Source organism: Rhea pennata, chromosome Z (genome assembly GCF_028389875.1).
Source record: "Rhea pennata isolate bPtePen1 chromosome Z, bPtePen1.pri, whole genome shotgun sequence".
NCBI lineage: Eukaryota > Metazoa > Chordata > Aves > Rheiformes > Rheidae > Rhea > Rhea pennata.
In genome coordinates this window covers 82,315,878-82,343,095 of record NC_084702.1, presented here as the reverse complement: position 1 = coordinate 82,343,095, position 27,218 = coordinate 82,315,878, and the positions used below count along the sequence as shown (strand labels likewise).

Sequence of the window (27,218 nt, the reverse complement as noted above, 5' to 3'; positions counted from 1 at the left end):
GTTATTGCCAAACGAACGATGGCGGCGGACCAGGGCTCCGCGCCGCTCTGCTCCGCTCTGACGCCCCCGCAGCCCTCCCGGAACGGCGGCAGCCCGCTGCGGAGCCCCAGCGCTCCAGGACCGCGCGGAGAACCTGCCGCCCGGACCGCCTCCTCCCCGGCGGCGGGACGTGCCGGCGCCGCGCGGGCCGGGGCAGGCCGCACTGCCCGCCCGGCCCCGGCCCCGGCCCCGCCCCGGCCCCGGCCCCGGCCCCGGCCCGCCCGGCCCCGGCCCCGGCCCCGGCCCCGCCCCGCCCCGGCCCCGGCCCCGGCCCCGGCCCGGCCCCGGCCCCGGCCCCGGCCCCGGCCCCGCCCCGCCCGGCCCCGGCCCCGGCCCCGGCCCCGGCCCCGGCCCCGGCCCGGCCCCGGCCCCGGCCCCGGCCCCGGCCCCGCCCCGCCCGGCCCCGGCCCCGGCCCCGGCCCCGGCCCGGCCCCGGCCCCGGCCCGCCCGGCCCCGGCCCCGGCCCCGCCCCGCCCCGCCCGGCCCGGCCCCGGCCCCGCCCCCGGCCAAGGCCCGGCCCCGCCCCGCCCGCCCCCGGCCCCGGCCCGGCCCCGGCCCCGGCCCCGGCCCCGCCCCGGCCCCGGCCCCGGCCCCGGCCCCGGCCCCGCCCCCGGCCCCGCCCCGCCCCCCTGCCCCGCCCCCGCCCCGCCCCCTGCCCGCCCGGCCCCGGCCCCGGCCCCGGCCCCGGCCCCGGCCCCGCCCCCGCCCCCGGCCCCGCCCCCGCCCCTTGCGCGGCCCCGCCCCCGGCCCCGCCCCTTGCCCGGCCCCCGCGCGCCGCCAATCCGGTGGCGCCCTGTTGGCTGTGCGCGGCGCCCCCCAGCACGGCCCAAGATGGCGGCGCGCGCGCAGCGGCGCGGCCCGGCGGCGGCGGCCCTGCTCGTGGGCGCGCTGCTGGCGCTCGGCCGCCCGCCCCCCGCCCGCGGCCAGGCGGCGGCGGCGGCGGAGGGCGGCTCGGCGGCGGCGGCCTCGCCGCACCGGCGCTTTGAGTATAAGTACAGCTTCAAGGGGCCGCACCTGGTGCAGGCGGACGGGACGGTGCCGTTCTGGGCGCACACTGGCAGTACGTGCCGGCGGGGCGCCGCGCCCGGGGGCGGCGGCGGCGGCGGCGGGGGCTTGGGGGCGGCGGGGATGGCGGGGGGCCCGGGGGGCGGCGGGGATGGCGGGGGGCCCGGAGGGCGGCGGGGATGGCGGGGCCGGGGGCGGCGGCGGGGGCTTGGGGGCGGCGGGGATGGCGGGGGGCCCGGGGGGCGGCGGGGATGGCGGGGGGCCCGGGGGCGGCGGGGATGGCGGGGGGCCCGGAGGGCGGCGGGGATGGCGGGGGGCCCGGAGGGCGGCGGGGATGGCGGGGCCGGGGGCGGCGGCGGGACCCGCGGGGCCGGGCCCGGGCCCGGGGGCGGCGGCGCGGGCGCTGCGGCCGGCGCGGTGGGCCCGGCGGCCGGGCCGCCAAGCGCGCCGCGGGGAGAGCGCTGATGTGTCACTGCGGTCGGCGGCGGACGCCCGTGCCCGCCGCGCCGCCCCGAGAGCAGCGGGGAAAGCCGTGCTGTGTTTCCCCGTTTAACGACTCCGAGCAGAAGTTAGGTCTCGGCAGACACCTTGTTCAGCGTCGTTTCTGCATCTTACGTGTCGCTTGCGATGCGAGTTGAAGGCTTGACCGGGCTCCCAGAGGTGTCAAGAACTCCTGCAGAACCCTGCCCCGGCTCTGCCTTGTAGAATACGCTGATCCGGGGCGCTGAGCTTTGTTATAGCCTCTCTGCAGTTTTTTTTTTTTTTTTTTTTTTTTGACTGAATTGAATTGAATTTATTTTGGTTAGCTCATGGGCATAGGGACTAAGTTTTGGCTCTGAAAATTTTCTGATGTTATGCTACAAGTGACAGGAAAGCAACTGTCCATAGATTAGCTTAGCTGTCTTTTCCCTCTGCCAGCAGATGATCCCCAAAGTATATGTTATTTTAATACAAGTGAATGCATGTATCAGCAGTTATGCCCCATTATTCTCTTGAACTGCTAAGCTGGAAACTACAGCACTGCATCTCTTTTAAAGAGCAAGATGAAAAATCAGTGACTTCCTGCAAAAATCATGTGGGACACTTATGGAAGGAAAATGAACCTTCTGGGTTTTGTTTGATGGTTTGCTTGTTTTTTCCCAATAAGTATTACTGAAACAGCAAGACAAATGTTCTATCTAAGCTGTACGTTTTAGTCCCATACGGCAGGTGAATAAGTCCTCTGTAAAACAGTAGTAATTAAGTTGTTAGAAGTAGGATATACTTTTTTCTTTTTTAATTCATAACTGTTTGAATTCTCTATTATAAAGTTATTTTGAAAACAGTCCTGTAGCTGAGGACACCAGGAGATTTTGTAAATTTAGAGGGTTAATTAGTTGACTAGCCAAGCAATTGCCATAACATGTTATCCTGAATATTCAGTGTTGATTTCTCTGCTTTCTAGATGCCATACCAAGTGCAGATCAGATTCGTATAACAACATCGTTGAAAAGCCAAAGAGGATCAGTATGGACAAAGAACAAATCATTATTTGAATACTGGGAAATTGAGGTGACGTTTCGAGTTACAGGAAGAGGCCGCATTGGAGCTGATGGACTGGTATTAAGAATTTGATATAACTTAAAAAATAAGCATAGTATGAAAAAGTGAATCTTAACCTATGACTCTTACTTGTTCTTTATAAAAAGGCCATCTGGTTTACAGAAGAACAAGGCTTGGAAGGTCCTGTTTTTGGGGCAGCTGATAAATGGAATGGTGTTGGAGTCTTCTTTGATTCTTTTGACAATGATGGAAAGGTTAGTTGGAAGCAAACTTCTTGTAAAGATTGTAAATGAATTTCTTGCCTGTTTTAACCTTTTCTCCATCTTTTACCTAGATAAATTAAATATGCCATCTTGCAGAATTTGAACTAGACTTTTTTTTCACATAAATATTGCTGAAAGTCAAACCCTTGTATATAAGTTGATTTCCACTGTATATTGGTTCATCTGTTGGGTTTGGAGGGGAAATAGCTTTGACATGGTGTACAAGCTGAAATTTGGAATATCTGTGCACAGTCTGAAATGTTGTTAGATCTGAAGTTTTATGCTTTGGAAGAAGCATATTGCATCAATATATGCCTCTGTGGAAATACAAATTTCTGTGTCTTTCTTCAGGGATGCTCTTTTTCTTGGAACAAAACCATCTTCAGCAGTTATGCAGCAAAAATTTTGTAGCAGATGAGATGAAAGTTTCTTTTCTTTTTTCCTTTTCTTTCCTGAATCTAAAATTTAGTAACTTGGTGGTAGATGCCCACTACAGATTTTTAGTTTTCCAACCATCCAAAATGATCCTGGGTAACTTTAATGATATATAGGTGGTCTGTTTTGCTTTTTCTGTACTTCTTCAGCTTGTTTCTGGATGTTTCGTCTGTATTTTTGTAGGTGTACAAGTTTTCTTTTTACAGTTCTCTTTCAGTATACAGCAAACTTCATATAAAAATGTTTAAAAATTGAAGGGAACTTTTGTTTTTACTCTTAAAGGTAAGATATAGAATTGGAACATTGCTCAACTTACAAAGAATTATCTTAGAATTTTCTTCCCCTGCCCCCCCACCCCTTGTTCTGACTTGTGGCATGAATATGGAGTCTTTTAAAAGTTATGTGTGGACAATGCTGTTTGCCAAAGCTTTGATAGCACTGGGACTCCTCTTATGACACGTTCAGTCAGCGTGGTGTGAAACACTTCTTTTGAAAGTGGTGATGTGCCGCTTCTAGGCAAAACAACAATCTATCTCATGCCTGTATTAGTTCTGACATGGATTAAAAAGTCTTATGAGCTCCAGTATTTAAATGACCGCTTGTTACTTTCTTCAGTCCTAGTATAGAGAAATTCTTCTTGCTACTGCTTTCAGTATATTCAGAGGGAGATGTTTGAGGCTCTGACTGGTCCTCAGCCTGATACGCAGCATCCAGAAGTGGATTTCATCTAGTACTGCCAGCTTAAAGAACCCTAATTATGATGTTGGTTTAAAAACTGCAAAGCTTTTATGATGACTTTAACTTTTACGATGACTTACAATGACTTTAAGTTTTGAAGGGGGGGGGGGGGAAGATTACCTCTGAAAATCTGTGTTCCTGTAAAATCTGTTGTTCATTTCCTAAATGCTCGGAGGCAACCGGATGCGCATCTATTCTGTCATTATCGTTTTAGCTCGTTCTCACCTCTTAGTAACTTAAACAACCTGGAGTGTATTCAACAGAGCTTGTTTAGTTCCTCAGGGTTATCTAATAACTGTGGTGGAATCAGCAGAGTGCCAATACACTGTCTGTTCATCTGTTATTCTCAGTGATAAGTAATCAAAGTCAGGTATACCAGCTCCTCTATTAATTTTAAGATCTGTTTCTTCACTAGATATTTTTCCTCACTATGATTTTAATATTTATGTACTTGTCAAGTGATGGTAATTAGTAGTATATCCATGAACTTAATTTACTTTTTACCCTTAACTGTACAAAGAATGTAGCCATTTCTTGCAAAGCGCACAGCTTGACACAGAGCTATTTCAGTTCTTTTATTTCTGTGCATCAAGATTATATAGGAATAAACACCTGATAGTGTTTCTGTAGCCTATGTCTTTATATGCTGTAATTGCAGAAAGGCTGTCAGTGATTTTGGGTATCATTTCATTTTTTTTTTAATAGAAGAACAATCCTAGCGTGATTGTTGTAGGCAACAATGGAAGACTTCTCTATGACCATCAGAAGTAAGTTTATTTTCAATATTACCCTAATGGTGCGTATTTAGTTTGGATGAAATGTTTTGTGAAACTCTAGGTTTTCTTTGCACAAATATTAATAAAATTAGGTAATTTGTTCCATGCATTGGAATAGCAGTATTTAGTATGTACTGATGAGAAACTGCATTCTGAAAGCATAGATTTTCTTTCTTCAAGAAAAAATTGTAAAATTTTTTTTATATATAAAATGTTGTTGTTCATCTTCGTTTCTTAAATTTGAGGTTTTATTTTATTAAAACACTGTCTTGGCAGTAGCAGCACAGAAATGAGCATCTGATAGATATTTAAAGGGAATGTGTTCTTAAGGATGTGTGAACTTGGATGAATAGAGGTCCAGATTTTTGGCCTTTTCATTACTTATTGGTATTCTTACACTGCTATTAACTACCAAGAATGACTAGCTGAAATCTGATTCCTTGTTAGTGAAGTATATTCATTTAATTTTGATTTTTGAGGGTTTATTGACAGCAGCACAATTAGCATCTCTTTGGACTCTCTGAGAAGAGATGTTTCTAGCTTACTACTTTTGATCTCAGACCTTTAGAAAAGCTCAGTGCGCTTGCGAGATAGGTTTTGCATTTGAAAAGTTAGTATGGTGCTTCTTACTGATACCTTGATGCTTTTTGTCTTAGCTAATAAATCATAAGATATAGGTTTATACAAGTTATCGTCTTTCATAGTGATGGTTCCACACAAGCACTGGCATCCTGTCAGAGGGACTTTCGTAACAAACCCTATCCTGTCCGAGCAAAGATTACATACTACCTAAAAACACTGACTGTAAGTACTCTTGGAATAATGTAATAACTCATGTCTCTCTGCTTTTTAAGTGCATGATTGTTGTAATTCTTTCAAAACTCCAAATAACCCCATATGTTAACTGCAGTATTTTTGAAAATGTTGTGCTCAGCAGTAGAAGTTGGAGCAAAATGCAGTACATTCAAATGTTGGAAAAATTCTTTTAGTTATACTGGTATATTTGTAGTTTCCTGAGCTGTTTTGTTAAGTATTGCTGATCTTTTAGTTTTTGATCTTTTGATGTTACTTACAGGTCAGTCCTGCTAGTGTACTCATATATCCTTAGACCCTTCTGTTGCTGTTGGCTGGGCTGTAGAGGTGTCCTAAAGCCAGCATCTGTTCCTGAGCTTCCAAGTGGCTGGGCAGCCCCTGAACTAGAACAGCATTTCTCATGCTGGTCTGAGAGTTGCTGAGGCTTTGTCGACTGATTGTAGGAGATGCCTGAAATGTGACTAAGAAAATGAAGCTCACTGATAGTAGATTTAAATTTGTTATTTGAGGCTTCCCACCTACACAAAAAAAAAACCCAGGGCTTTGAATATTGGAAAACATGGAAAATCACTAGTCTAGGGGAGTGCTCAAGACTACTTAAAAACTGTTCAGACTGTTGTGAGGGCTGTCCAAGAAAGGGCAGAAAAATATGTGTTGCTGGGCTCAGACACATGAAATATTTCTTTTCTGGCTTCTGATATCTGCTGAAAACGTGCTATTCATAGGTATTAGCCAGTTAAAACACACATCTGTCATTTTGTAGTAAAAGTTTCTCTAAAAGTAAATATGAGGGCATCTAAGAGAAGATGGACCTTGTACTATGTTGTAATGGTCTAGGCTGTTACTTGTGAATGAAAACAAAACTTGAGACTCAGTTTTCGTGTGTGTGTGTGTTTTGTCTTTTTTTTCCCCCCTTTCCTTCCCTATATGTGCCTTGTCCTTGATGCTTTATCTAGGAACTTGTGAGCCAAACAGTGCTGCTAACCATAGCAGTTCTGTGAATGCATCTATGGAGGAAGAGAGAATCTGTCTAAGCTTAGAGTCAAAGTAAGAACATTTACAGCGACTCTGCTAGATTAGGCCGAATGTCTGTGTTGGCCAGTATCTTACACAAACGTATCCCTAATGGACGACTGACCTTCAGTGTTCTGCAAGTCAGGTCAGGGATTTGTTGAGCTAAAGTTGATAATATTAGAGCTTGATCAGTTTTCCACACATGAATTCATTTTGCTGCTGTTCCTAACTGAAGAGAATACCTTTGTATACATCTCTGAATTTTATACAATATTTGCTAAGTAAAGAATAGAAAATGTTGAGGTTTTTTTTTTTTTTTTTTTTTTTTTTTTTTTTTTAAATAAGGCAGAATCATAGAATTGGTAAGGGACTTCTGGAGATCATCTAGTTCAACCCTCAGACAAGTGGCATTGAACCCACATGGCATGATTAGCACAACGCTCTAACCAACTGAGCTAAGCTATGCTGCCCCAAAGGCGCTTATATTTTTTGAAAGTGCATTTTTGAAAATAATCTTTTGTTTCTAGCATTAGCTGCTAGGTTGCCCAGTAAGTTGTATTTTTGTCCATTGCTGTACATGGAGAAAGCAATTAACACAAATGGATTTATGCAGTAAAAATTACATGCATTTTTCTTTCCAGGTGCTAATTAACAATGGCTTTACTCCAGATAAAGAAGACTATGAATTCTGTGCAAGAGTGGAAGATATGATTTTGCCATCACAAGGGTATTTTGGAATATCTGCAGCCACAGGGGGACTTGCAGGTAATATAGCTCCTCACTGAATTTGTTTGGGTGTTGTATTAGGTAAGCTACAAAATAAGAGGATAAATACAGCTGAAGTTTCTAGTAAAATACTGTTTAGCAACTGATGTTTAAAATTTCAGTGAACCTTGTTATCAATGATAAGATGTTTGGTGTGGGATAATGTCGCTGGCTTAAGAGCAAAAACCTGGTCCACCTTGACAGTAAATGTTTGGCATAGATAAAATGAATTACTGACCTCTTTCTACTACCTAATGAAAAACTGTCCAAACTGCAGAGCCATCAATGTGATACTGCTACATGTGTTACGTAAATTGCGTGTGAGCTTAAACTGATTTAAATCAGCTGTACCCTAAAGCTGTTGAGTAACTGTGGAGATCAATTTTCTAGGTAGGGGAAAATGTTCAGAATTGGACTAAACTGTGTTGAGATTTGCAAGGCTTGTAAAAGAGCTTTTTTACTACTAGTATTGATCCATTATACTGATTTTGGTGCACAATAGAGTAGCTGATTCTCACCCATTTCCAGAATACTGATATGCTCAGGCCTTTTACTGGCCAGAGCAGAACTACATTTTTTGTCCCAACAGAGTCATCGTGTAGTCTTGTTCCCTGCTTTGTAAACATTTGAGATGAGTTTGGGAGAATGCTATTGACTGGAGATCCTTTGCAAGTACAGGCTTGACTTGGAAATTTGAAAGGAATGAATAAAAATAATAACTTGTAGCAGTTTCAATTAAAAAGTTATTCAATGTACTTTTTGGTTGTGTTTTGTTTTTTTGTAAATACAGATGACCACGATGTCCTGTCTTTCCTGACCTTCCAACTGACTGAACCTGGCAAGGAAGTAGTGAGTATCTTTGTTTAAGCAGTAAAATAAGCTGTGTATTTTTGCATGTAGCACCGTGTTATGGCATTTCTTCTGAGATAATACTTAGCTTTGTTTTATTTTATTTTGGCCCACAGCTGTACTGTCATCTATTCTGGAAAAATGAGCCTGATACTGTAGTGTTTTAGTTATATTTTCAAGACTAGAGTTCTTGAAGCAACACTGAATCAACAAAACGAGTCCTGCTGTTAAATTTAAACAAAACATACAAAGAAAACAAACTAAAAGTATACTTTTATACACTATACTTCAGACAATTAATCTGTTTTTGCTTTCAGCTTCCTATTCTTCTAAAACAGTTAGATGCTGCTAAGCATTACTTATCCTTGAAAGACTTAATTTCTTTATGGTCACAGAAAGTGATGCATCAGGAAAAAGCTGTGGGTCTCCTTGGAAACTTCTGATTCCTCAATTCAAGTTAATTTTAATGTGCTCCACTAATCTGATATTTCTCTTCAAATCTGAAATCTAGACAGCCTTGCTGAGTCTTGTAGGAGTCTTTGAGAGCTTTGTTGATTGATAGTAATAAAAATCTTTCTCCTTTTGATAATGTTTTAAAGCCTACATCAGATGCAGAAATTCCTCAAAAAGATAAAGAGAAGTATCAAGAAGAGTTTGAACAATTTCAGCAAGAACTGGATAAAAAGAAAGAGGAATTTCAAAAGGAACATCCTGATGTGCAAGGACAGCCAGGCAAGTTATTTGAGCAGTTTTTCAGTTGTCAGTGAAAACCTATATTTTTCAGGGTACTCCAAACTAGGACCTGATACTGTGAAATGCTAATCTTGCTAAGCTCCTACTGATGTCATTTACCTTATTTAAAAAATCTTTAGTCTTTTGCAAAGGGCTTTCTGAAATACAACATCCCTTTGTCATGTCTGGATTGAGAATAAAACGTATGAAAAGAAACTTAATGATAATGATGAGGATCTGTATTGGACAGTAGGAGGGAGAAGTCATGTAGCCCTTTGTAAAGTGATGATTAAGGGAGCATGGCTTTTTGATTATTTGAATATGTATTTGAAAGCTAATCTTACTGGTCTGCTATTTCTTATTTTTGTGAATTGAATTAGCTGTATTTAAATGCACATGCATGAAGAATGTACTTTAGGCATCTAGACTTGAAATTTCAGGATGTGAAAACTAATTTTTGTAGTGTAAGTGGTAAGTTATGACTATTCTTTCCTGCATTAATTTTTTTTGTCTTGCTGTAGAGGCCCTATACCATTCTAACTTCCTCTGTGTTGGAAATACTGTCCTACTAAGATATTGTCCAGCCTTGTATCGTTAATAAATAATTGTCTTTGTGGCAAAAAGTCTTTGGGGCTTTTCTTATGTTGTTGAAGCTGGGAAAAAACTTTTTCAAAATGTGCAAAGTCACCTCTCTGTCTCAAGCTACTTTTAAAAAAAGTTTGTCATTTAATACCTACAGATCTATTCTGAGAGATACTTGATATTAATAGGATACTAGTTTATGCAAAGACAGCTGTCACCTGCATTTTATGTTTCACGTTATCTGAGCATTAGAATAGGAACACTGTAAGGTGGAGTCTGGGTTTGAGTGTGTGTGGTTTTCTCTGTTAAGTTGCTGTAATCCTATTTTGGTATCTTTAGCCTTGACAATGGCGATAAATAGCCACTGCAGAAGTAGTATATTAACTTACTGGAAGAAGTATATGTGGTAACTTTAAAGTACAAGAAAAATCATCAAATGCAACGTATGAGGAATGCATATAGATATATAAGAAAAACTTGTTCAATTTTTCTCATCAGCGGATGATTTTTTTGAAACTGTGGGTGATCGTGAACTGAGGCAAATCTTTGAAGGACAGAATCGGATTCATCTTGAAATCAAACAGCTTAATAGACAATTAGATATGATTCTGGATGAGCAGAGGAGATATGTCTCTGCAGTGACAGATGAGATTGCCAAAAGAGGAGCTGGTGTTCCAGATCATCAAGGACAGGTGAGTTCCAAAAATATACCATAGTTGAGAGCTCAGCCTAATTTCAAAAGCATTATCAATTACTTTTCCCAAGATATGTTGACTTTTTTTTTGACTACTTTCCCCTGCCCAGATTTCTCAGCAAGAGATTGATACAGTTGTGAAAACTCAAGAAGAGGTCCTTAGACAAGTGAATGAAATGAGGTAATCAGTTTCTAAATATTAAGGACTTATTTTGTGTTTGTAATATTTTCTACTTTTTAATCCCATTTATTATTTCACTAGGAGACTTCTGACAAAGTTAAAATGTCTGTGTTTGTTCCCTAGTGGTGACTGTGTACGTTCACGTTCAGTATTTAAAAAAAAAAGTATGTGTGTATGTATGTGTGTGCACGTATGTGTGCATACATGTATACAATTTGCCTCATTTATCATGAAGTTCAACCTCAACAAGCAAGTATAGAGTCTGTAGGAACAGGTAGTTTCTATAGAACTGCTGATATAATAGCCTGCTACCTCACAAACTTTTTCCTCTGATTTTTGGGGCATTGTTAACAATGTAAACATAAGCACTGTCAAATTTTAGCCAGTGAGCTAAACAAAACAAAACAAAAACTGTTTTGGAGTATCTTGTCCATACACCCTATCTATTCTTTTGATCTAATGATAACATAAAAACACTCACGTAAAGATATTTATTGTAAATAAGCCTGCACAAACCTATTAAGGCCTGTAGGTAATTCTGAGAAGTACTTCTGCCCAAATGAAAATGTCTGTGCAGGCAGTAGAGTTGTTGATATATTTTTAAGAGGAAGTTCTCTTCTTTCCACTATCTAGACACATAAATAAAATACTAAATTTTTGGATTTCTTTCTATTTTTGCTACAGCTGCATAAAGCACACATTTGTTATGTTCCACTTGTATACCACAGAAACTATTTGTAGTTGCTCTATGCTAATCTCTAAGAATTCCCAGATCTATAAAAGCATTGGAGAGGTCTTATTTCCTTTGTAGAGCAAAATTTGTGAGTAATTAAAATAACAACAAAAAAAAATGCCCTATGATTCACTTCATTAATGAAGTTCTTAAAAGAATGTTGTCTGTTTAAGGCATTTGAAACAAAGGCCAGATCTGGAAACTACTTAATGTCCCCTCTCTCTCAAAAAAGTGCAATTTCCATTTTCACTGGGAATTCTTAACCTGGAATGCTTGAAAAGTATTTTGAAGTACTTTCTGAGAATTTTGGGGTGGGGGTTGGGAGGAGGACTAAAATCATTAGAAAAAGCTGACTGAATTGCCAGGCTCGAAGGATTGTGATCAGCAAGAGAAAATCCAGTTGGAAGCTGGTCACTAATGGTATCCCTCAGGAGCCAATACTGTTTACCATCTTCATTAATGACCTGGATGGTGGGATTGAGTGTGCCCTCAGCCAGTTCAGACTATACAAAACTGGGAGGGGAGGCTGATATGCACCAGATGATTGTGCTGCCGTGTAGAAGGGGGACCTTGAAAAGCTGGAGAAATACGTACAGAGGAACCTCATGAATTCAACAAGGGCAAAGTTCTGCACCTAGGGAGGAATAACCCCTTAAACTGGTACTGGCTGGGAGCCAACAAGCTGGAGAGCAGCTTTGCAGGGAATGAGCTGGGGATTCTGGTGGACACCAGGTTGGACACGGGTCAGCAATGTTCCCTTGCAGCAAAGAGGCCAATGCATCTGGGCTGCATTAGGAGGAGATTGAGGCCAGCAGGTTGAGGGAGGTGATTTTATTTTTTCCTTCTCTCTTGCCTCCCCTCCCTCCCCCATTGCCCCCACCCCTACTCAGCCCTGGTGAGGCCACACCTGGGTTGCTGTGACCAGTTCTGGGCTCCCAGTACGAGAAAGTCGTGGACATACTTGAGTGAGTCCAGCAAAGGGCCACAAAGATGCTGAAGGGACTGGAGCGTTTGTCATAGGCCGAAGGAGCTGGATTTGTTTCCCTTGGAAGGGAGGGGGAGCAAGAGGGGTCTTAGCAATGAGTGTAACTACCTGAAGGCAGGGAAGAGGGTAAAGGAGCCTGAGCCAGCCTCTTATCTGGGATACCCAGTGACAGAATGACAGGCAATGGGTGCAAACTGGAATACAGAAAATTCACTTAGCCTTAAGAAAACATTCTTCTTGTGGGAGTGACTGAACACTGGAACAGGTTGCGCAGAGAGGTTGTCTCCATCCTTGGACATGCTGAAAAATCTGACTATGACTAAATTCCGTGATTTGTTAGATAAGAGAAATTGTCTTATGGCACTTGCACAATAAAAATGTTATACAGAGAAGAACAATAGTATTAAATTACTTTCACTTATATTGTCTAATGAAGGTAGAGGTTTTCTTTTTCCCGTGTGCCGTTGTATTGTGTAGACCCTTTTATTAATCTTGTCCTAATTTCTTGTAGAGTAGATTAAAACAGTAAAATGTTTTAAAACTGTATTGTGATGAAAGTACCTATCTCTTACGAAAGTGCTGCATGCTCTCATTTTGTTATTTAGGAATAATTTTTGTTCTTAGAATGGATATTTTATGGCCTAAATTTGTTTGTGAAGTCTGATGCACCAGTACTTTTTGCCATAGGCAATCACATTAGAGATTGACAGTTACAGACCTGGTTTCTTGCCTAAACGAATTCGGTTGTGTGACAGTTGTACGTAACGTGTTGGAATCTAATTGTACTAGGTTAAGACTGTCATATTCTTTTGTCAGAAGACTTTTTTGCCAGTTAACTCAGGAAACTTTGGTATCATAGGGACACTTGTACGTGTCCCTATGGGCTTAATAGTTTTGCTTTTTAAGATGCAGTTATTGAAAATATACAGCATATCTCTCAAAAAATCATTTTGAAAACTAATCAAACCACTTGACATACAGAACTTAACCTTGTAGGTTATATACTGGTAAAATATATGAACCTCAGAAAAATCCTCTATTTAGAAGGAAAGTTTGTGTACTGCATCAATAATGTTTTACAATTGTTCTTTTTAGCTGAAATTTCTTAAAGTTACTATAGCTCTTTATTTGCAGTAGTTCAAGCATTCATTATCTTTGGTTTAAGGAAAGAGAAAATTCCTATAACTTCATGTTGTAGCGTATAAGCAGTTGTGGGTTTTTTCAGTACTAGCTCAAAGGCAGCCTCTTGTGATTCATTTAAGTAGGTCAGGTTTTTGTAGAGTGAAGATTAGAGTGCTTCCATTTTTTTTGCGCTTGTTCTTCCAGGAAAGCTCTTATGTTAATATTCTTGACAAATCTTTATATCTAGCAAGCAAATTAGATTTTCTTGTTAACATTGGCAGTCTGCCCTTTTAGTGACTACTTATTAGGTATGAGTTTGCGTAACATTATCTTAATATTTTTCTTAGATTAAAGAAATGTTTTATTTATAGATAGAAATGAACAGCCCGCTGTTGCCTTGTTGGTCATCCCGGAGGAAAAGGACTTACTAAGTAATTTTCTTGTCAAGATTTGTGGATTTCTTAATCATCTGATTACAGAAGAATCTTTCATGTTTATATAATAGAAACTTAACTGCATGATATTGTTTATGCAAAAGTAACATAAATTAAATTTGATATAGACCATGTCTATTTAGGGAAATTACTTTGCTTTTAATAACAAGAGTGAATCAGTCTGTGGGAAGGTGGGTTTGCAGATTTTGGTTCGTTATATAGGAGGTTGTATTAGAAGGGTCATATAATCGTACTCTAATGCTGAAAATTGTGGGGAAAATAAACAATGCGATGGATGTGGATGGATGTAATTATTATCAGCATTTTATTAAACAGTGGTTCTGGTGGTGACTGGATACAGATTGCAGGTTTATTTAATAAACAAACAAAAAAACCCTCTTAGAGTGAAAAATTTCTCCTAAAATAGGCTATTACAACCCTAATTCAAAGTACAGGTAAATATTAAGCGATTTACTTCAGATCTATATAGTGACAATAATAAATTTTTTAAAAAAATTCCTAGATGAAGTATATGCTAATTTAATTCAGCATGGTTGTTTTTTTTGCAATTATTTTGCACGTATAAATGCTACTGATCCAAAACTAGAACTATGGAATGAGAAAAGCTGGGGAGAGATCCTCTGAGTTTGATTTGCAGTGGCCTGTGGAAGCAAGCAAAAGTTTTGGGGGGTAATTCTGCATCATTAAAAATGAACTTAAGAAGCTAAATCCTGAAATTTTTTGAGAAATTCATGACTGTCTGGCCTACAGTGCAGTACATTGTTTGTAATTACTGGAAATGTAATTGTGGAAAGTGGTTGATTTTCTGGCATGTGCTGGGAATGAGGTTGAGCTTTCATGAATGCAAAAGGAGAGTTCCTGAATCTTTTTGTTCTGAAAGTGAGGAGAGCTTTCTTTCATATGTGGAAAATATGCAGAATAGCGGAAGTGTAGTATATTAAATTGATTTGCATGTTTGCAGTTTTCCTGAGAAAAATTAGTAATCTTCAAAATGAAGAGAAGTTTATTGTTAATCCAACATTTAGCAGAGATTATAATTACGAAGTTTGCTCAAGTAGTGTGTCTGCAGCCTGATAAAATTGTGAAGTGTAGGTTAATTCAGTGTGTAGCTCTGATTTAGTATGAAGCTGCTTCAGGCAATTTAAACATGCTACATAGCTGTCAAAATGGAGAGACAGCTGCTGTGAAACTCATCTAACAACACATCTATGCCTTGTAGTCTTTACTTCTAGAGAGCCGACATAGTGCTTTTATATATATATTTATATATACTTTATATATATATATATATACTTTATATATATATAAAAAATATATCTATATCTATCTATCTATATATAAATAAAAACATTCATAGTTTTTTCTTCCTGTTTTTTTTTTTTTTCTAATAGAACTGAGTTGAAATTTAATGGCATGAAGAGCAACTGATACAAAGCTTAAGAATGGATGAGCCTTTATGAAGATTACTTTTTAACATTTAAGTTTTGATGCTTAACTTATGGTTTGCACTATGAATATGAGCGAATTAAAAATTCAATAATATAATTTTATATAACACTCTTATAAATGTGATTAAGTACTGCTGTTCCAGTGACCCAAAAAGTTGTATTCAAGCCAGGTTACCCTTCTTTAAGTGAAAGTTAGAGCTGATCAGCAAGGCCTTTACCTTGAAGGTATCAAAGTAAGCTCTCATCTGAACAAAACAAAGTTTTAAGTAAATTAAAAAGAAATCCAAAGACATACATTTTGATTGTGTATTCTGTTAATAACAGAGATTAACATTCACATGACAAATATTTTAGCTCTGGTGTAATTCTCTTTACAACTGAAGAGAGTCATCACAGGAGCAAAAAATTATATAAACATATTGATTAGAGATTAAATGTTTTCCCCCATTGATTAGTTTTGCTCTTGCTAAACTAATCAATGGAGCCTCAACTTTTTATGGATTTAATTTGATTTGTTGTAGCAGCAAAATGAATACATGTGAAGACAGTATTAAGTATTATGACAATGCAAAAAGGAAATGAGTTTCTCAAATGGTAATCATGACACAAGAATGTATCTAAATCTTTTCTTATCCCTAAAGCCTCTTCTTTATTTCTTATACGACTGGGCTTTTTTGTTTTTTTTTGTTTGTTTTTTTTGGAACAGCCTTTAGTTTTCTTGAAAGATTGCATTATAGTGTGTTCATCCTAAAGCCTTGGCCATAGCCTCAGATTCAGACTACTTGTTTTAGACTTCATCAAACAGTCGGGCAAAGCTGTTGTCTAATAACAGAATATATGCCGGATTTTGCTTTCAGTATGACTTTGGGATGTGATCCACTGTACAAACTGAAACTGTGTGTGGATTTTTTTTTAAAAAATCTTGATTGGTTAAGTAACTGTTTCTTCATAGATATTCTTGACATATAAGCAATGTGCTTTCCTTTTGGGAAAACTACATACTTCAGATGAATTTTAATGGGCTAAAATGTGTCCAGCTTAGATGCTATGTACGAAAAACTGTTCTATGCTGAAAGATGTCTTGTTATCTTGTTTCAGAAGTTCCGTATCTGACATGCTGAGTTTGGTCAGTGGAGCTCAACATCCTGGCTCTGCTGCTGGAGTCTATGAAACAACTCAGCACTTCAATGACATCAAAGAACACCTTCATGTAGTAAAGAGGGACATTGAGCATTTAGTACAACGAAATATGGTAATTTGTGTGCTGTTAGTGTGAAGTGTGGCTGTAGTACTTCTTTATTTGGCCGTTGGTAAAAGACTGAGATGAGCCCGTGTGCAATTTACTGATCTATTAATCCTTCATTAAGCTGCTTCACTAAAACTGTTTTGCCTTGACCTATCATCATGATCTGTCTTGATGAGAAGTTTTGCACAAAGATTGTGATTTTTAATCTAATAGCCTGTGGAATTGAGGTCAAGCAGTTAGGCTTTCTAGGTGCTCTTCTGTACTTGCCCTGTTATGTCGTAGTTCTTGAATCTGTTGGATGGTTGTTATCACAAGTTGCAGAAGTAGGATTTTCTATTATAACTTAAATTCCTATGCATTTTGTAAAAATAAACAAGTAATTGGGAAACACAGCCTGCTTAATGAATGAAAAACTGCAGTATAAGTTAACTTGTGTTAGACACTGAAAAATCTTTACAGAGAAGACTCTTGCAGCATCTGTGCAGAAGAGAGCTTTAATCAGGGGAATCCTAGCCTCTGCTGAAAGTCTCTTGAGTATGAAAGATAGATGCTTACACATTCAGTAGCGCTTTAGCCTAAGTAGCAGTTAAACTGAAATTGTTTATGATGCTCACATACAAGCTTTTTAATTTTGGGGATAATTTACCAGAGATTTATTCTTTCCGCTATATCCCCTGGATTAACGTCAGTCAGCTTATCTGAAAAACATAAAGGGGAAAGGGAAAAGTGAAGCAGGGAGTTATATCATGACTTTCTCACAAAGTAGCTGTCAATTTTTCCTCTGCATTTCCTGCTCATATTCTAATTCTAGATTATGTTGAAAAGTTACTGTTTTTTAAATAGAAACCTTTTGATGACATCTGACTTGTTTGCTTTTTTCCTCAAATACTACTTTTCTTGTTTTTCTAGCCATCTAATGAGAAATCAAAATGTCCAGACTTGCCGCCGTTTCCATCCTGTTTATCTACAGTGCACTTCTTAATATTTGTAGCAGTGCAAACAGTGTTATTCATTGGCTATATCATGTATAGGTAAGTATGTTTTTCTTTGAAGACAATAGGAGAAATTATTTTGGAAGTTCTGACTCAATATGCAGTTGGAATGGTATGATTATTCTATTTTTTTTTAAACAAGCAGTCATTCAAGTTGGAAGGGACCTTTGGTGGTCTGTATTCCAACCTTCTGCTCAAAGCTGAGTCAACCCTGAATTGAGACCAAGTTGCTTAAGGCTTATATTAGTCAGATCTTGAAAACCTCCAAGGATGGTGAATCCATCATCTCTCCAGACCCCTCTTGCACTATTTAATTAGCATAATGAAGGAAGGTTGTTTTTTTTCACCTGTATATCTAGTGGGAAACTGTTTCACTAGATATACACTGTTTTGCTTTGACTTATCTCTCATTCTCATAATGTGCGTTTCTGTAAAAAGCCTGTCTTTGTCTCCTCAAGAACCTCCTTGTGGGTATTGGAAAGCTACTGATAGTTTATGGGGGAGGGAGAGTGCAAAAGCGTTTTCTTGTCCAGGATGAACAACCCCAGATCCCTCATCTTCTCCTCTTGAGGCATGTCCTCAATCCTTTCCCATCCTTGTGGTCCTCTGCTGGACTTGCTGGAGTTTAAGAGGTTAACAAAGCCTAGGGTAATCTGAGATTTGAGTTCTTTTTGCTATTTGTAGTTACAAACTATTTATCCCATCTGACAAGACAAATGCAAATTCCTTAGTGAACTTCTCATATGATACATACCCTGTGGTTCTCAGCTACATTCTAGGCTCAAACCCTGTGGTGGTATGTTAATGGAATATTTTGAGGAAAATACATTAAATTAATGTCAGGCTTGCCTAAAACTGTGTTATGTAGGAGAGGAGTGAAGGTTTATTGCTAGCATCTGGGGTTTTTTTAAACAAAACCTAATTGGGCTGAATGTTGGCTATATTCTATTCCTCATCATTGTGGTGTCATTATGTTCAAATTAAAACTGTGTTGGTGGTGGTGGTGGAACTCTCAAGGATAAGTATCTGCTTGTTTGGTGGTCTTCCTTTCCCCCAGCCCTCCAACAGAATAAGGAGTAGGGACCAAAACAGCTGCAGAAGGCAGAAAGGCTTACAGTGCTCTGCAAAGAAAACACTGTTGCCTCTGTGGAAGGATAACTAGTATTAACTTAAGAGGACAGTTGCTGATAGCACTGGGTGTTATTGTGTCTCTGCTTCTCCACAAGGTGAGAGAGTGCATTTTCTATGTATTTGTCAAATGGAAAGATGGCTTCCAAGATAAATGAGGATCCAGTCCCCTTCGGTTCTTTCTCGTGCCATTGTGATTCTAGCATTTTTGTGTGATTGAGCCATGATGTTTGTACCAATTAAGAAAATGAATATATTCTTTGTCTAAGAGAAAAGGAAATCCCATTTGTAAACAAATTCTTTGATTGCTTGGTTGCATGTTTCCTCTTCTGTCATGATTTTTAGGCAAACCAGATGCTGAGAAGCTTTAGAAAACAGGAAAAAAAATGATGGCATCTATCCAGAATGTTTTGTTTTCATGTCTGATGCAAAGTTGGAGCTGTAATCATGCTTCCAATGCTTTTGAGAGTGGAAAATACAATACAGTATTTTTGTGACGTGGTTTATATTTGGTTCCCCTAAATCTCTGTGGAAAAAGAGCAGAATCTTCTATCTCAATTTAAAAAAGGATACATTTCTTAAACCAGTCAGCTAGTTTTCTCTTCAAGTACTTCATGAGTTCTCTTCTGCTTTTTCTTTCAGGAGTCAACAAGAAGCAGCAGCCAAAAAGTTCTTTTGATGACTTGTTCCTTTTGTGTGTACATATCAGCAGTATGTATGCACAGAAAATTACACAATTCTGTAAATGAGGGAAATTTTAGTGTTTGATATACTTCAATATTGTAAATTATTGCATTTTGTTAAACAAAATGAGTTATTGTTTAAACCATTAATACTAAAGTTAAAAGCAGACCGGGAAGTACAGGAGCAAATACCAGGTAGGGTAAGACTGTGAACCTTATCTAGGTCTATGTTTTGAGCTAAGTTTCTGATAAATACTGGAAGATAAGCATGATATTCCCCCGGGTTTTTGTGAAGATTTGAGAAGAGAGAATTGAAACACAAAGTTTTGGCAGTTGTTGATAATAAAAATTGCAAATTGATGATATGTGCAGAAAGTCTACCCCTAAGTATCCTGACTTTTTTTTTCTTTTTCTTTCTTTCTTTTTCTTTCTTTTTTTATGAACCACACTTCTCTATTTTGGGGGGAAGAAGGTTGTTACAGATGTTTCATTTCTTTGCCATTTGGATTTAATGGTTTTAGAATGGTTTAGTAAATTCAAACTCTTACGAAATGTAGATTCACAAATGTTTTAATATGTGGACGCAAAGACAGGCTTTTAAAAGTTTGACTGTTGGTATCTGGTATTGGAAGCAAACAATGCAGAATAAGCAAACAGAGGCTTATCTCCCTATTTTGAGTTTTGTTTTTAGGCAGTGAGAGAAAACATTGATCAAGTAGTCTCTTTGGGTATATTGTGGGGGTGTGTGTGTGTTCCTTTTTTTTTTTTTTTTTTTTTTTTTTTTTTTTTTTTTTGTAGTAGTTTCAAGATTGTCTGTAATTTTGTTTAGAGATTTGTAGAAACTTTTCAGCAAAGATAACATTGACTTATACTTCTTCAGATCTGATTTTGTTAAGGGCATATTTAATCTGAGAATGTGCTTTACTTTTATAAAGCTGTCTTGTGTCTTTCCTGAATCAAATACGGATGCTTTGATTTAAAGTCTTGAAGGAGCAAGTATTCTGAACTACAAATATTGAGTGTTACCCATTTTCTTCACAAGCTGTTGCCCCAGACGTGCTCATTAATCCAGTAGCTATTGCAGAACCACTGTTGTGCATCAACTCCTGGTTTAATATCAAGAGCATAAGACTGAACACTTTTTTTTGTATTACTTACCATGTGAAATTTGCTTCAGGAAAGAAACAAAGCAGGTGGCCCAAATTGGGAATGTGAAAGAGATTCATTTTACCTTGTTTACATGTCTGTGGTAACTTTATCCTTGAGTTGTTTGTTTGTAGAGTTGGGATAGAATTTTTAAATTCTATAAAATGCACAAGCACATCAGAATATTTTGCTTTTAATTATGAGTCTCTGTAAACCTGCAAAAACTATCTAGAATCAAAGATGACTTTTACTCCTTTGGAGTGCAATACATGTTGCCAAATTCACTGTAATAAAGAACACTTTAGTATTGTGCCTGACAATTTGGAGAAATGATGAATCTATGCAATACATTTTGTTACTTAAATTACAGAATGTCCAGAAAGTGGATGTCTGTGCTATACTAATAAAATGATACTACCTACACACCTATCCATATAGCTACAGTATGTAGTACACTGTAAGTGGTATAGCTTAATAAATTCATTTCTGAACTTTAGAAGACTTCTTTTGCTGTACTAATTGGAGAAACTACTGCCTCAAGCTAATCTTGCTGAATAAATAGGGGAAGTCAATAAAGAACCCTTCAGAGAACCACAATAACATATGGGTATTTATTCATTCAGTTCTTTTCACACCAGCAGATATTTACAGGTGCCTTGAATCTAAACTATTGCAACCCTGACTGTATTCACTGAATTTAATGTGTTGTCTTAAAATGCTCTGAAAATGTACAGTGTTCCTTTCAATCTCTAGCTTTCCTGCATCAGTGCAACACCTAAACAGAACTCCCTCTCTCACAACAGGCTTTGCAGGACCTTCTGTATGGAGAGGCTGACAATTGTATTCTGAAAAGTAGGTCTGTGTATCTGGCATAATGAGGAACAGCTCTTAAGTACAGGTTGGAGGAAGCATGTGTTTCTCTTTACTGTGAATTTCTCCAACTATGACTTGGTTTTAAAAAGCTGAAGCACATCATGCTGTTGTGTCTTGTGTTAGGAAGAAGAGAAGGCTGTGGGTGGCATCTAGGGACAAACTTGCACTTACAGTTTCATTTTCAGTATGGCACTCAGCTACGGAGTTTGTGCTGCTGATAGATCTGACCTATCTCCATTGTGAAACTAGGAAACTTTAGCATTAGGGAGCAGAGGGTCTAAAGGGTAACAGCAAAAGTGATACTTTGCCTCATGCCTAGTTTAGGTCACATTCACCTCTCCTTGGAGCTTCCATAATTGCCTTGCCATTCACTGGAGCAAATGAAAACTCCTAATTATCTAGCCCAAACTTTGTCCTATCTGTTCTTGAAGTGATTGCAACAAATTCAGACTTTAAGACTATTTATCAGTTAAAGTAGCCTCCGGTTATGGCTACTAGAAGTTTCTTTCAACACTGTTTCATTTTGTCAACATGTTTCACTTTGTCAAGTAAAATTTCAGGATTAGAAGAAGAGGACAACTTGGAATCCACTTTGACAATATGGAGGAGAACAAGTCTAGTAACACTGAACTGTGGATGATAAGTAGCAAATATTATTTGGCAATGACAAGAGATTCCCATTGTACTGGTCAGAGTATACTAAGTAAATTGTCACACTTGAATCTTTTAAGCAAAATCCACAATCATGTTTGTAAATTCTTGGCTTCCTGTTTGAGGGAAATTTGACTTGTATCAATGCATCAATTACTGTAACAACCAGGAATGTCTTGTCTACTGTGTTAAAAATTCAAACAGCTGACGTTTCCATGTTTCTTTCTGACTAATGTAACTTGACAGTTGGAGTTCACAGATAAGCTTATTGAATAAAGATGCATATTTTCGGTATTCTTTTCATTTGATATATGTCAGTGAAGTCCTTGCACTCTTATATTGGCACAGCGGTGTGTTTCAAGCATTCTTTTGTTTTTGTTCAAAAGTTTTCAGACTCTGAGATCCGGATTCAGTCCTGCCCGATACTGGAGAGATCAGCACATTCAGAGACCGAGTCTCCACCTGTGTTATGACACAGATGACTACCCTTGGCTAAAAAGCTAGGCTGAATCTATATGCTGAACCCCTTCTATCAAAGATATGCTGAATCCCTTCTGTGTGAAGGGCTTGTGTTACCTTTATGTAGGAGAACGGAAGTTTAAAAGAGTAGGTCTAGCCAAAGACTATCGAATTCACTCAAAAGCTTGTGTTAAAAAAGGTGAACTTCTAAGTCTCTTAATTGCAGATTGAATTGCTCTTGACTGGTTTGATGCTTTGACTGTACAAATTATTTTTTTGCCCCCCTCCTTTTTTTTTTAAGGTGAAGCTTGCCTACTTGTTTGTAGTTCTTTCTCCAAATCCCCCAAACAGCCATCATCTGAGTGCTCAGGTCCTGTTTGTTGGAATAAGATGCATTTACCCAAAACAGTGCAGCCTGTGTCTCCTTGTTTGCTGTTGTTTTGTCCAGTAACCTGCATGTGTTTACAGGTAGAGCAAAGAATCTTCCCACTGGCCATCATTTGCTCTAGCCAGGAGCAGATCTCCCGAGAGGTGGAGGACCTATTTAATTGCATCCCTTCAGGCTGTGAAAACCTTAAAATATCTGTTTGTGTCAGCGCAAGTGGTGTAGTGATCAGATAATTATATAAAAGGTAACGTCCCCTTCCAGAAAAAGGGAAGGGGGATAGTCTTGGTCCTTTTGAAGAATAAAGATAATCCTGAGGTATGTGAGTAGAGTTGTTTCTCCTGTGACCCTGTTTTGGGAACATAGTTTTTAGGGAAGGCTGGGTGTTTAAATGCTTTACTGCCTATAGCATTTTTATGATGGTTTCTCTGAGTTTTTTTAGATTGCTCCTTGCAGTTTGTCCATCTTGGGGCTCTGAATTGCATTCTGAGCTTAGAGATGCCTGCTGTACAACTCAGGATATTTGTTTTCCTTTCCTATTGCTCAGTTCCATTAGATTAAAAAAAAAACAACAAAAAAACCCTTTAATTTCTGTTTCATTTAAGTTAGAGGAAGAGGATGTTGATTTAAAGCAGAGGAAGTGGTATCACCACCACTTAATAAGCAGCTTCTTGTGTATTCTCATTAGCCTATGATGCCTATAATCAACAAAAAGCAGTAAGTGTGTTTTTTAAAATTTTAATATAGGCAGTAGTTAAACTCCTCATGGAAACCTCCAGAATAATTCCAGTTTCCATCCTTGTTTTGGCATCCAAGGTAGGTGCTTAAAACTAGATTCTTTAGATACTCTTAGCAATTAGCTCCTTACCAGTCTGAGCCTTTGTTTGCAATTTGTATGCACAGATTTATGATAAATATCTAAACATACAGTGAACTGAGAAATTCACTTGCTGGCTACAATGTCTTTCAGGGTTTTAAAGCAGTCCCTGAATGTGTCTGTCATGTCAGTTCCTGGTGCAGGTAGGGCCGGTAACTTGCACTTCTGGTTGTCTTGCTTTCCGAGTCTAACACTGGAAAGCCTTCTGCTGTTAGGTAGGTTCATGGGACCTGTCTCATGCCTAGAGGGCAAGGTCTTTCAGGTTCTCAGCAATCATTTCCCAAGACTTATGCCAGTTTGCAGCTTTCCCACTTTCTTGATCTCTTGTTCTGTGAAAAATTCTATTGTGGTTTTCCCTTCCTTTCTCGTTTAGGCAAAAGACGTCAATGACATTTCTATAGTGATGAAAGTCTACAGTCAAGACTTGCATCCAAGATTAGGGAAGGTTCTCCTCAGTAAAGAACAATAGTTCAGAGACTGATAGGCACTTCCCATACACTTCAAGAGAAGACCATGAGACCTGATGCTGGGAAATTAGCCCTGCATATCTTGTTTTCAGTCTGCAGTACAGTCACGATACTCACTACCCAGTCAGAATTTTCAGTGAAGATGAACTAGTCAGTGCAAGAGGACTCAAGATGCAGGTGGCACTAAGTAGCGATGCTACTGAGGGACAGCATTAGGATATTTAATCAGGTGGTTCTCAAAGCAGAGACAAAATAATCAAAAATTAATATTTATCTAATTTTAAATTTCTCTTACAGCATGTCTTTCTGTGGTGCCTATCATTACTGCTGAACTGTTGTGTGTCTTAGGATCAGTGCATAAGCAGTGCCAAAATACTGCTTTAGCCTATCTATTCAATGAATTTTGCAAGCTGCTGAAAACCTTTTATGATCTATATGTGGCTCATGTGCTATTTCTTGGCCCCTTCTGTGCTAGGTACTTGGGTAAGATACAGCTTTGCTGGAGCTGAAGTGGATTGAGAAGATGATCCTCCAGTGTCTCCTGATGCCCACGTTGTCAGTGTCTTTTATTAGCTTTGTGTAAACAGTGGATAAGAAGGTAGGCAAGACTGAAGTTTATATCTGGAGTTGTGATGCCCACCTTCTCTAGCCACCATCTGTCTTTAGAGATGCCCAAACTGCACAAATGTGTTCTCCCCTCACTTAGGATTTTTATATCTCCTGTTCTTGAGATCCACTGAGCGGCTGGAGGCCTGTCACCTTTGTAAATCAGGCTGTAGTTTGGGCAATAGACTTCCCCCTCCCCTTTTTTTTGTCTTAATGGGCTGTCTCTTGGTGGAGTTTTCAGCTCTAATGATATGATAGAAATAACTCGTCATTACTTTTTTTCCATTTAAAATGCAGCTGCATAAGGGAGGAGGGTCATGTGGTGCTGGTCTTGATCATGGGGTTGTCACTACTGCTCAGTAGTCAGAGCTCTTCAAAAGACTGGCTTTCTGAAAGAGATGCTCGATTAATCCAGTTTGCAGGAGCTTTCAAGAACTAGCAGAGTGAGCAAGATCTCAGTTTTAGCAGAAGGCAAAAAGGTTATAGGGTAGAGCTGTCTCTGCTTGTCCACGTTGTCTCCAGTCCAGTAGATTGCTAAAGGGTACACCTACACTGTTTTCCTGGAGGCAGACAGCATTAAGCAGATGGTAACAGCTGCAGAATGACACTGATACGTAGGTTGTGTCACATTTTGCTGGAATGAGCATGTCCGCACAGCTCCTGATGACCTGCCAGAGCCCCACAGCACTGGCTGGTTGTTAGCTCTGGAACACAAAGTCTCCTGTAAAACTCGGAAAGACGGGAAGTAATGGACACTGTCAGCCATTCTGCCCCTTCGGTGCCTCGGAGAGGCAGCAGTCTGAATCAGGAAAGCCTTTGGGCGTAGCACAAAATTGGGTTGACTATTGCCAGGTCCACCTTGAAGAAATTCTCCTTCTGAGGTAGGGGCTGTGATACCTTATCAGTGCATGTGTAAAAACTAAATGCTTTAAGTTTACAAACTGCCAGGAGATCACAAGTTTTATGTTTTGTGCATGCAGCTTCAGAATAAGGCATACTCATGTTTAGCATTCTCTGCTCGAATTGGGATTAGCCATCTGACCAGTATGATCCCAGTTCTGTTAGTGAGTTGGATGAATAGATTTTTGGTAATCAAGGTCAAAGATGGTCAGATGTTTTAAAAAAAATTGATTCTTCCCTCAAGTTCTTGCTACTTATAGTTATGGTAATGCACAGAGATTATGAAATCAATTTTGATTAAAAATGCTTTCTAGGTATTTGTAGTCTGTTGAAGTAATTTTGTTGTGATTTGAAGTTCTTGCTTGTGAGTGATATTTGTTCTACTTCAAAAGGAAATTTGAAGTTTCTTGTTTAATCTTGTAATCCAGGATTACAGAACATCCTGCACTTCTTTTTTTTAAGTAACAGGTCTGCTTTAATTAGAAAGGTTCTAATACAGATTAAGGCATTAGCCAAACTGGAATCCTCCCATCTCTCAATGAAATTATGAGAGTGCTAGAACTATTTAGATAATCAAGATTACAGAATATTTCATTGAGCCATGCACAGTCAACCTTAATAGGATAAATACTCAATACCCAAAATCAGGAACTTTTGAGACCTAGCAGATGATTTTTTCTCTCTCCAAACAGTCTATGATCTATGTAGCAGATCTTGCAAATTTTCTCCTGAACAGATCTGAATTGATGAGATTGATAATGTGAATAAAGTGGGAAAAATGACATATACAGCATGCCACAGGCAAAAGACAGCAAGACTGGATTATAGCTCAGATGTGTTCTACTTTACTGACAGTTAAGATTAAAAATACCAATTACTACATGCAGCTCCAGTCAAGGTGGTGATCTAAGTGGAAAGAACCTAAGGAAAAATTAAATAAAACAAAAAAATGAGAAATGAGAAGGTGCAATTTGCTTCACTTTAAAAGAAAAAAATGCCCCAGTTGTCTGTAAGAGAAATCAAAGATATAAAAAGTAGATAAAGAAAAACATTTAATATATTGTCTGTCCAATGTGGTAAAATATTAATGGAGAAAAAGAATTGGAGTTTTATTTCTGCTTAATGAAGGATCCCAGTTTTCTAATCTTAGACAGTGTACATTGAAAGGGATTTTCTACTCAGTAGCTCAAATTTTGCAATTTTACTGTGGCCATTTACTCAACCAGGTCTTTAATTCAGATGTATTATGTTCCAGGAAATGTTTGGACTCTGAAATTGGGAATTCCCACATTAAAGACTTCAAAATGCTGTTGCACACTATAATTGAATTTTTGTGTACAATTAGCTTAAAGTATTAATATAAAAAGTAGGTAGTTGCATCTAATGATTTTTTTTTGAGTAATCTGAACCATCTGCCTCTAGATATTAAGGAGTTCACTGCTTTAATCCAGATTATGGCTGACAAACTAGTTCTGGCATTCACGTTTCACTAGCATTGTGCCCTTGAAGAGCTGCTGTGGCTGTGGTAACTCTCTTGCTTATAATTGTTGGTGTTGAAAACATTTTTGGTTCAGTTTGGCATTGCTGTGGTTGGTTGCTTGTGGCTTTCTTTTTTTTACCCCCCTTGTGAAGAA

At 39.8% G+C, this 27,218-nt stretch overlaps 1 protein-coding gene across 1 annotated transcript; it reads left to right on the top strand.

Annotated features, from left to right (window-relative positions):
- The first annotated feature begins 870 nt into the window (after positions 1-870).
- Positions 871-19,600, top strand: LMAN1 (lectin, mannose binding 1). The gene is made up of 13 exons (XM_062600128.1): positions 871-1,099; positions 2,489-2,643; positions 2,733-2,840; positions 4,728-4,789; positions 5,503-5,602; positions 7,267-7,390; positions 8,181-8,239; positions 8,839-8,971; positions 10,052-10,245; positions 10,358-10,428; positions 16,270-16,423; positions 17,327-17,448; positions 19,180-19,600. Exons 1-13 carry the CDS (start codon positions 871-873, stop codon positions 19,214-19,216), a joined length of 1,548 nt encoding a protein of 515 aa, XP_062456112.1. The 3' UTR covers positions 19,217-19,600.
- Positions 19,601-27,218: the final 7,618 nt, after the last annotated feature.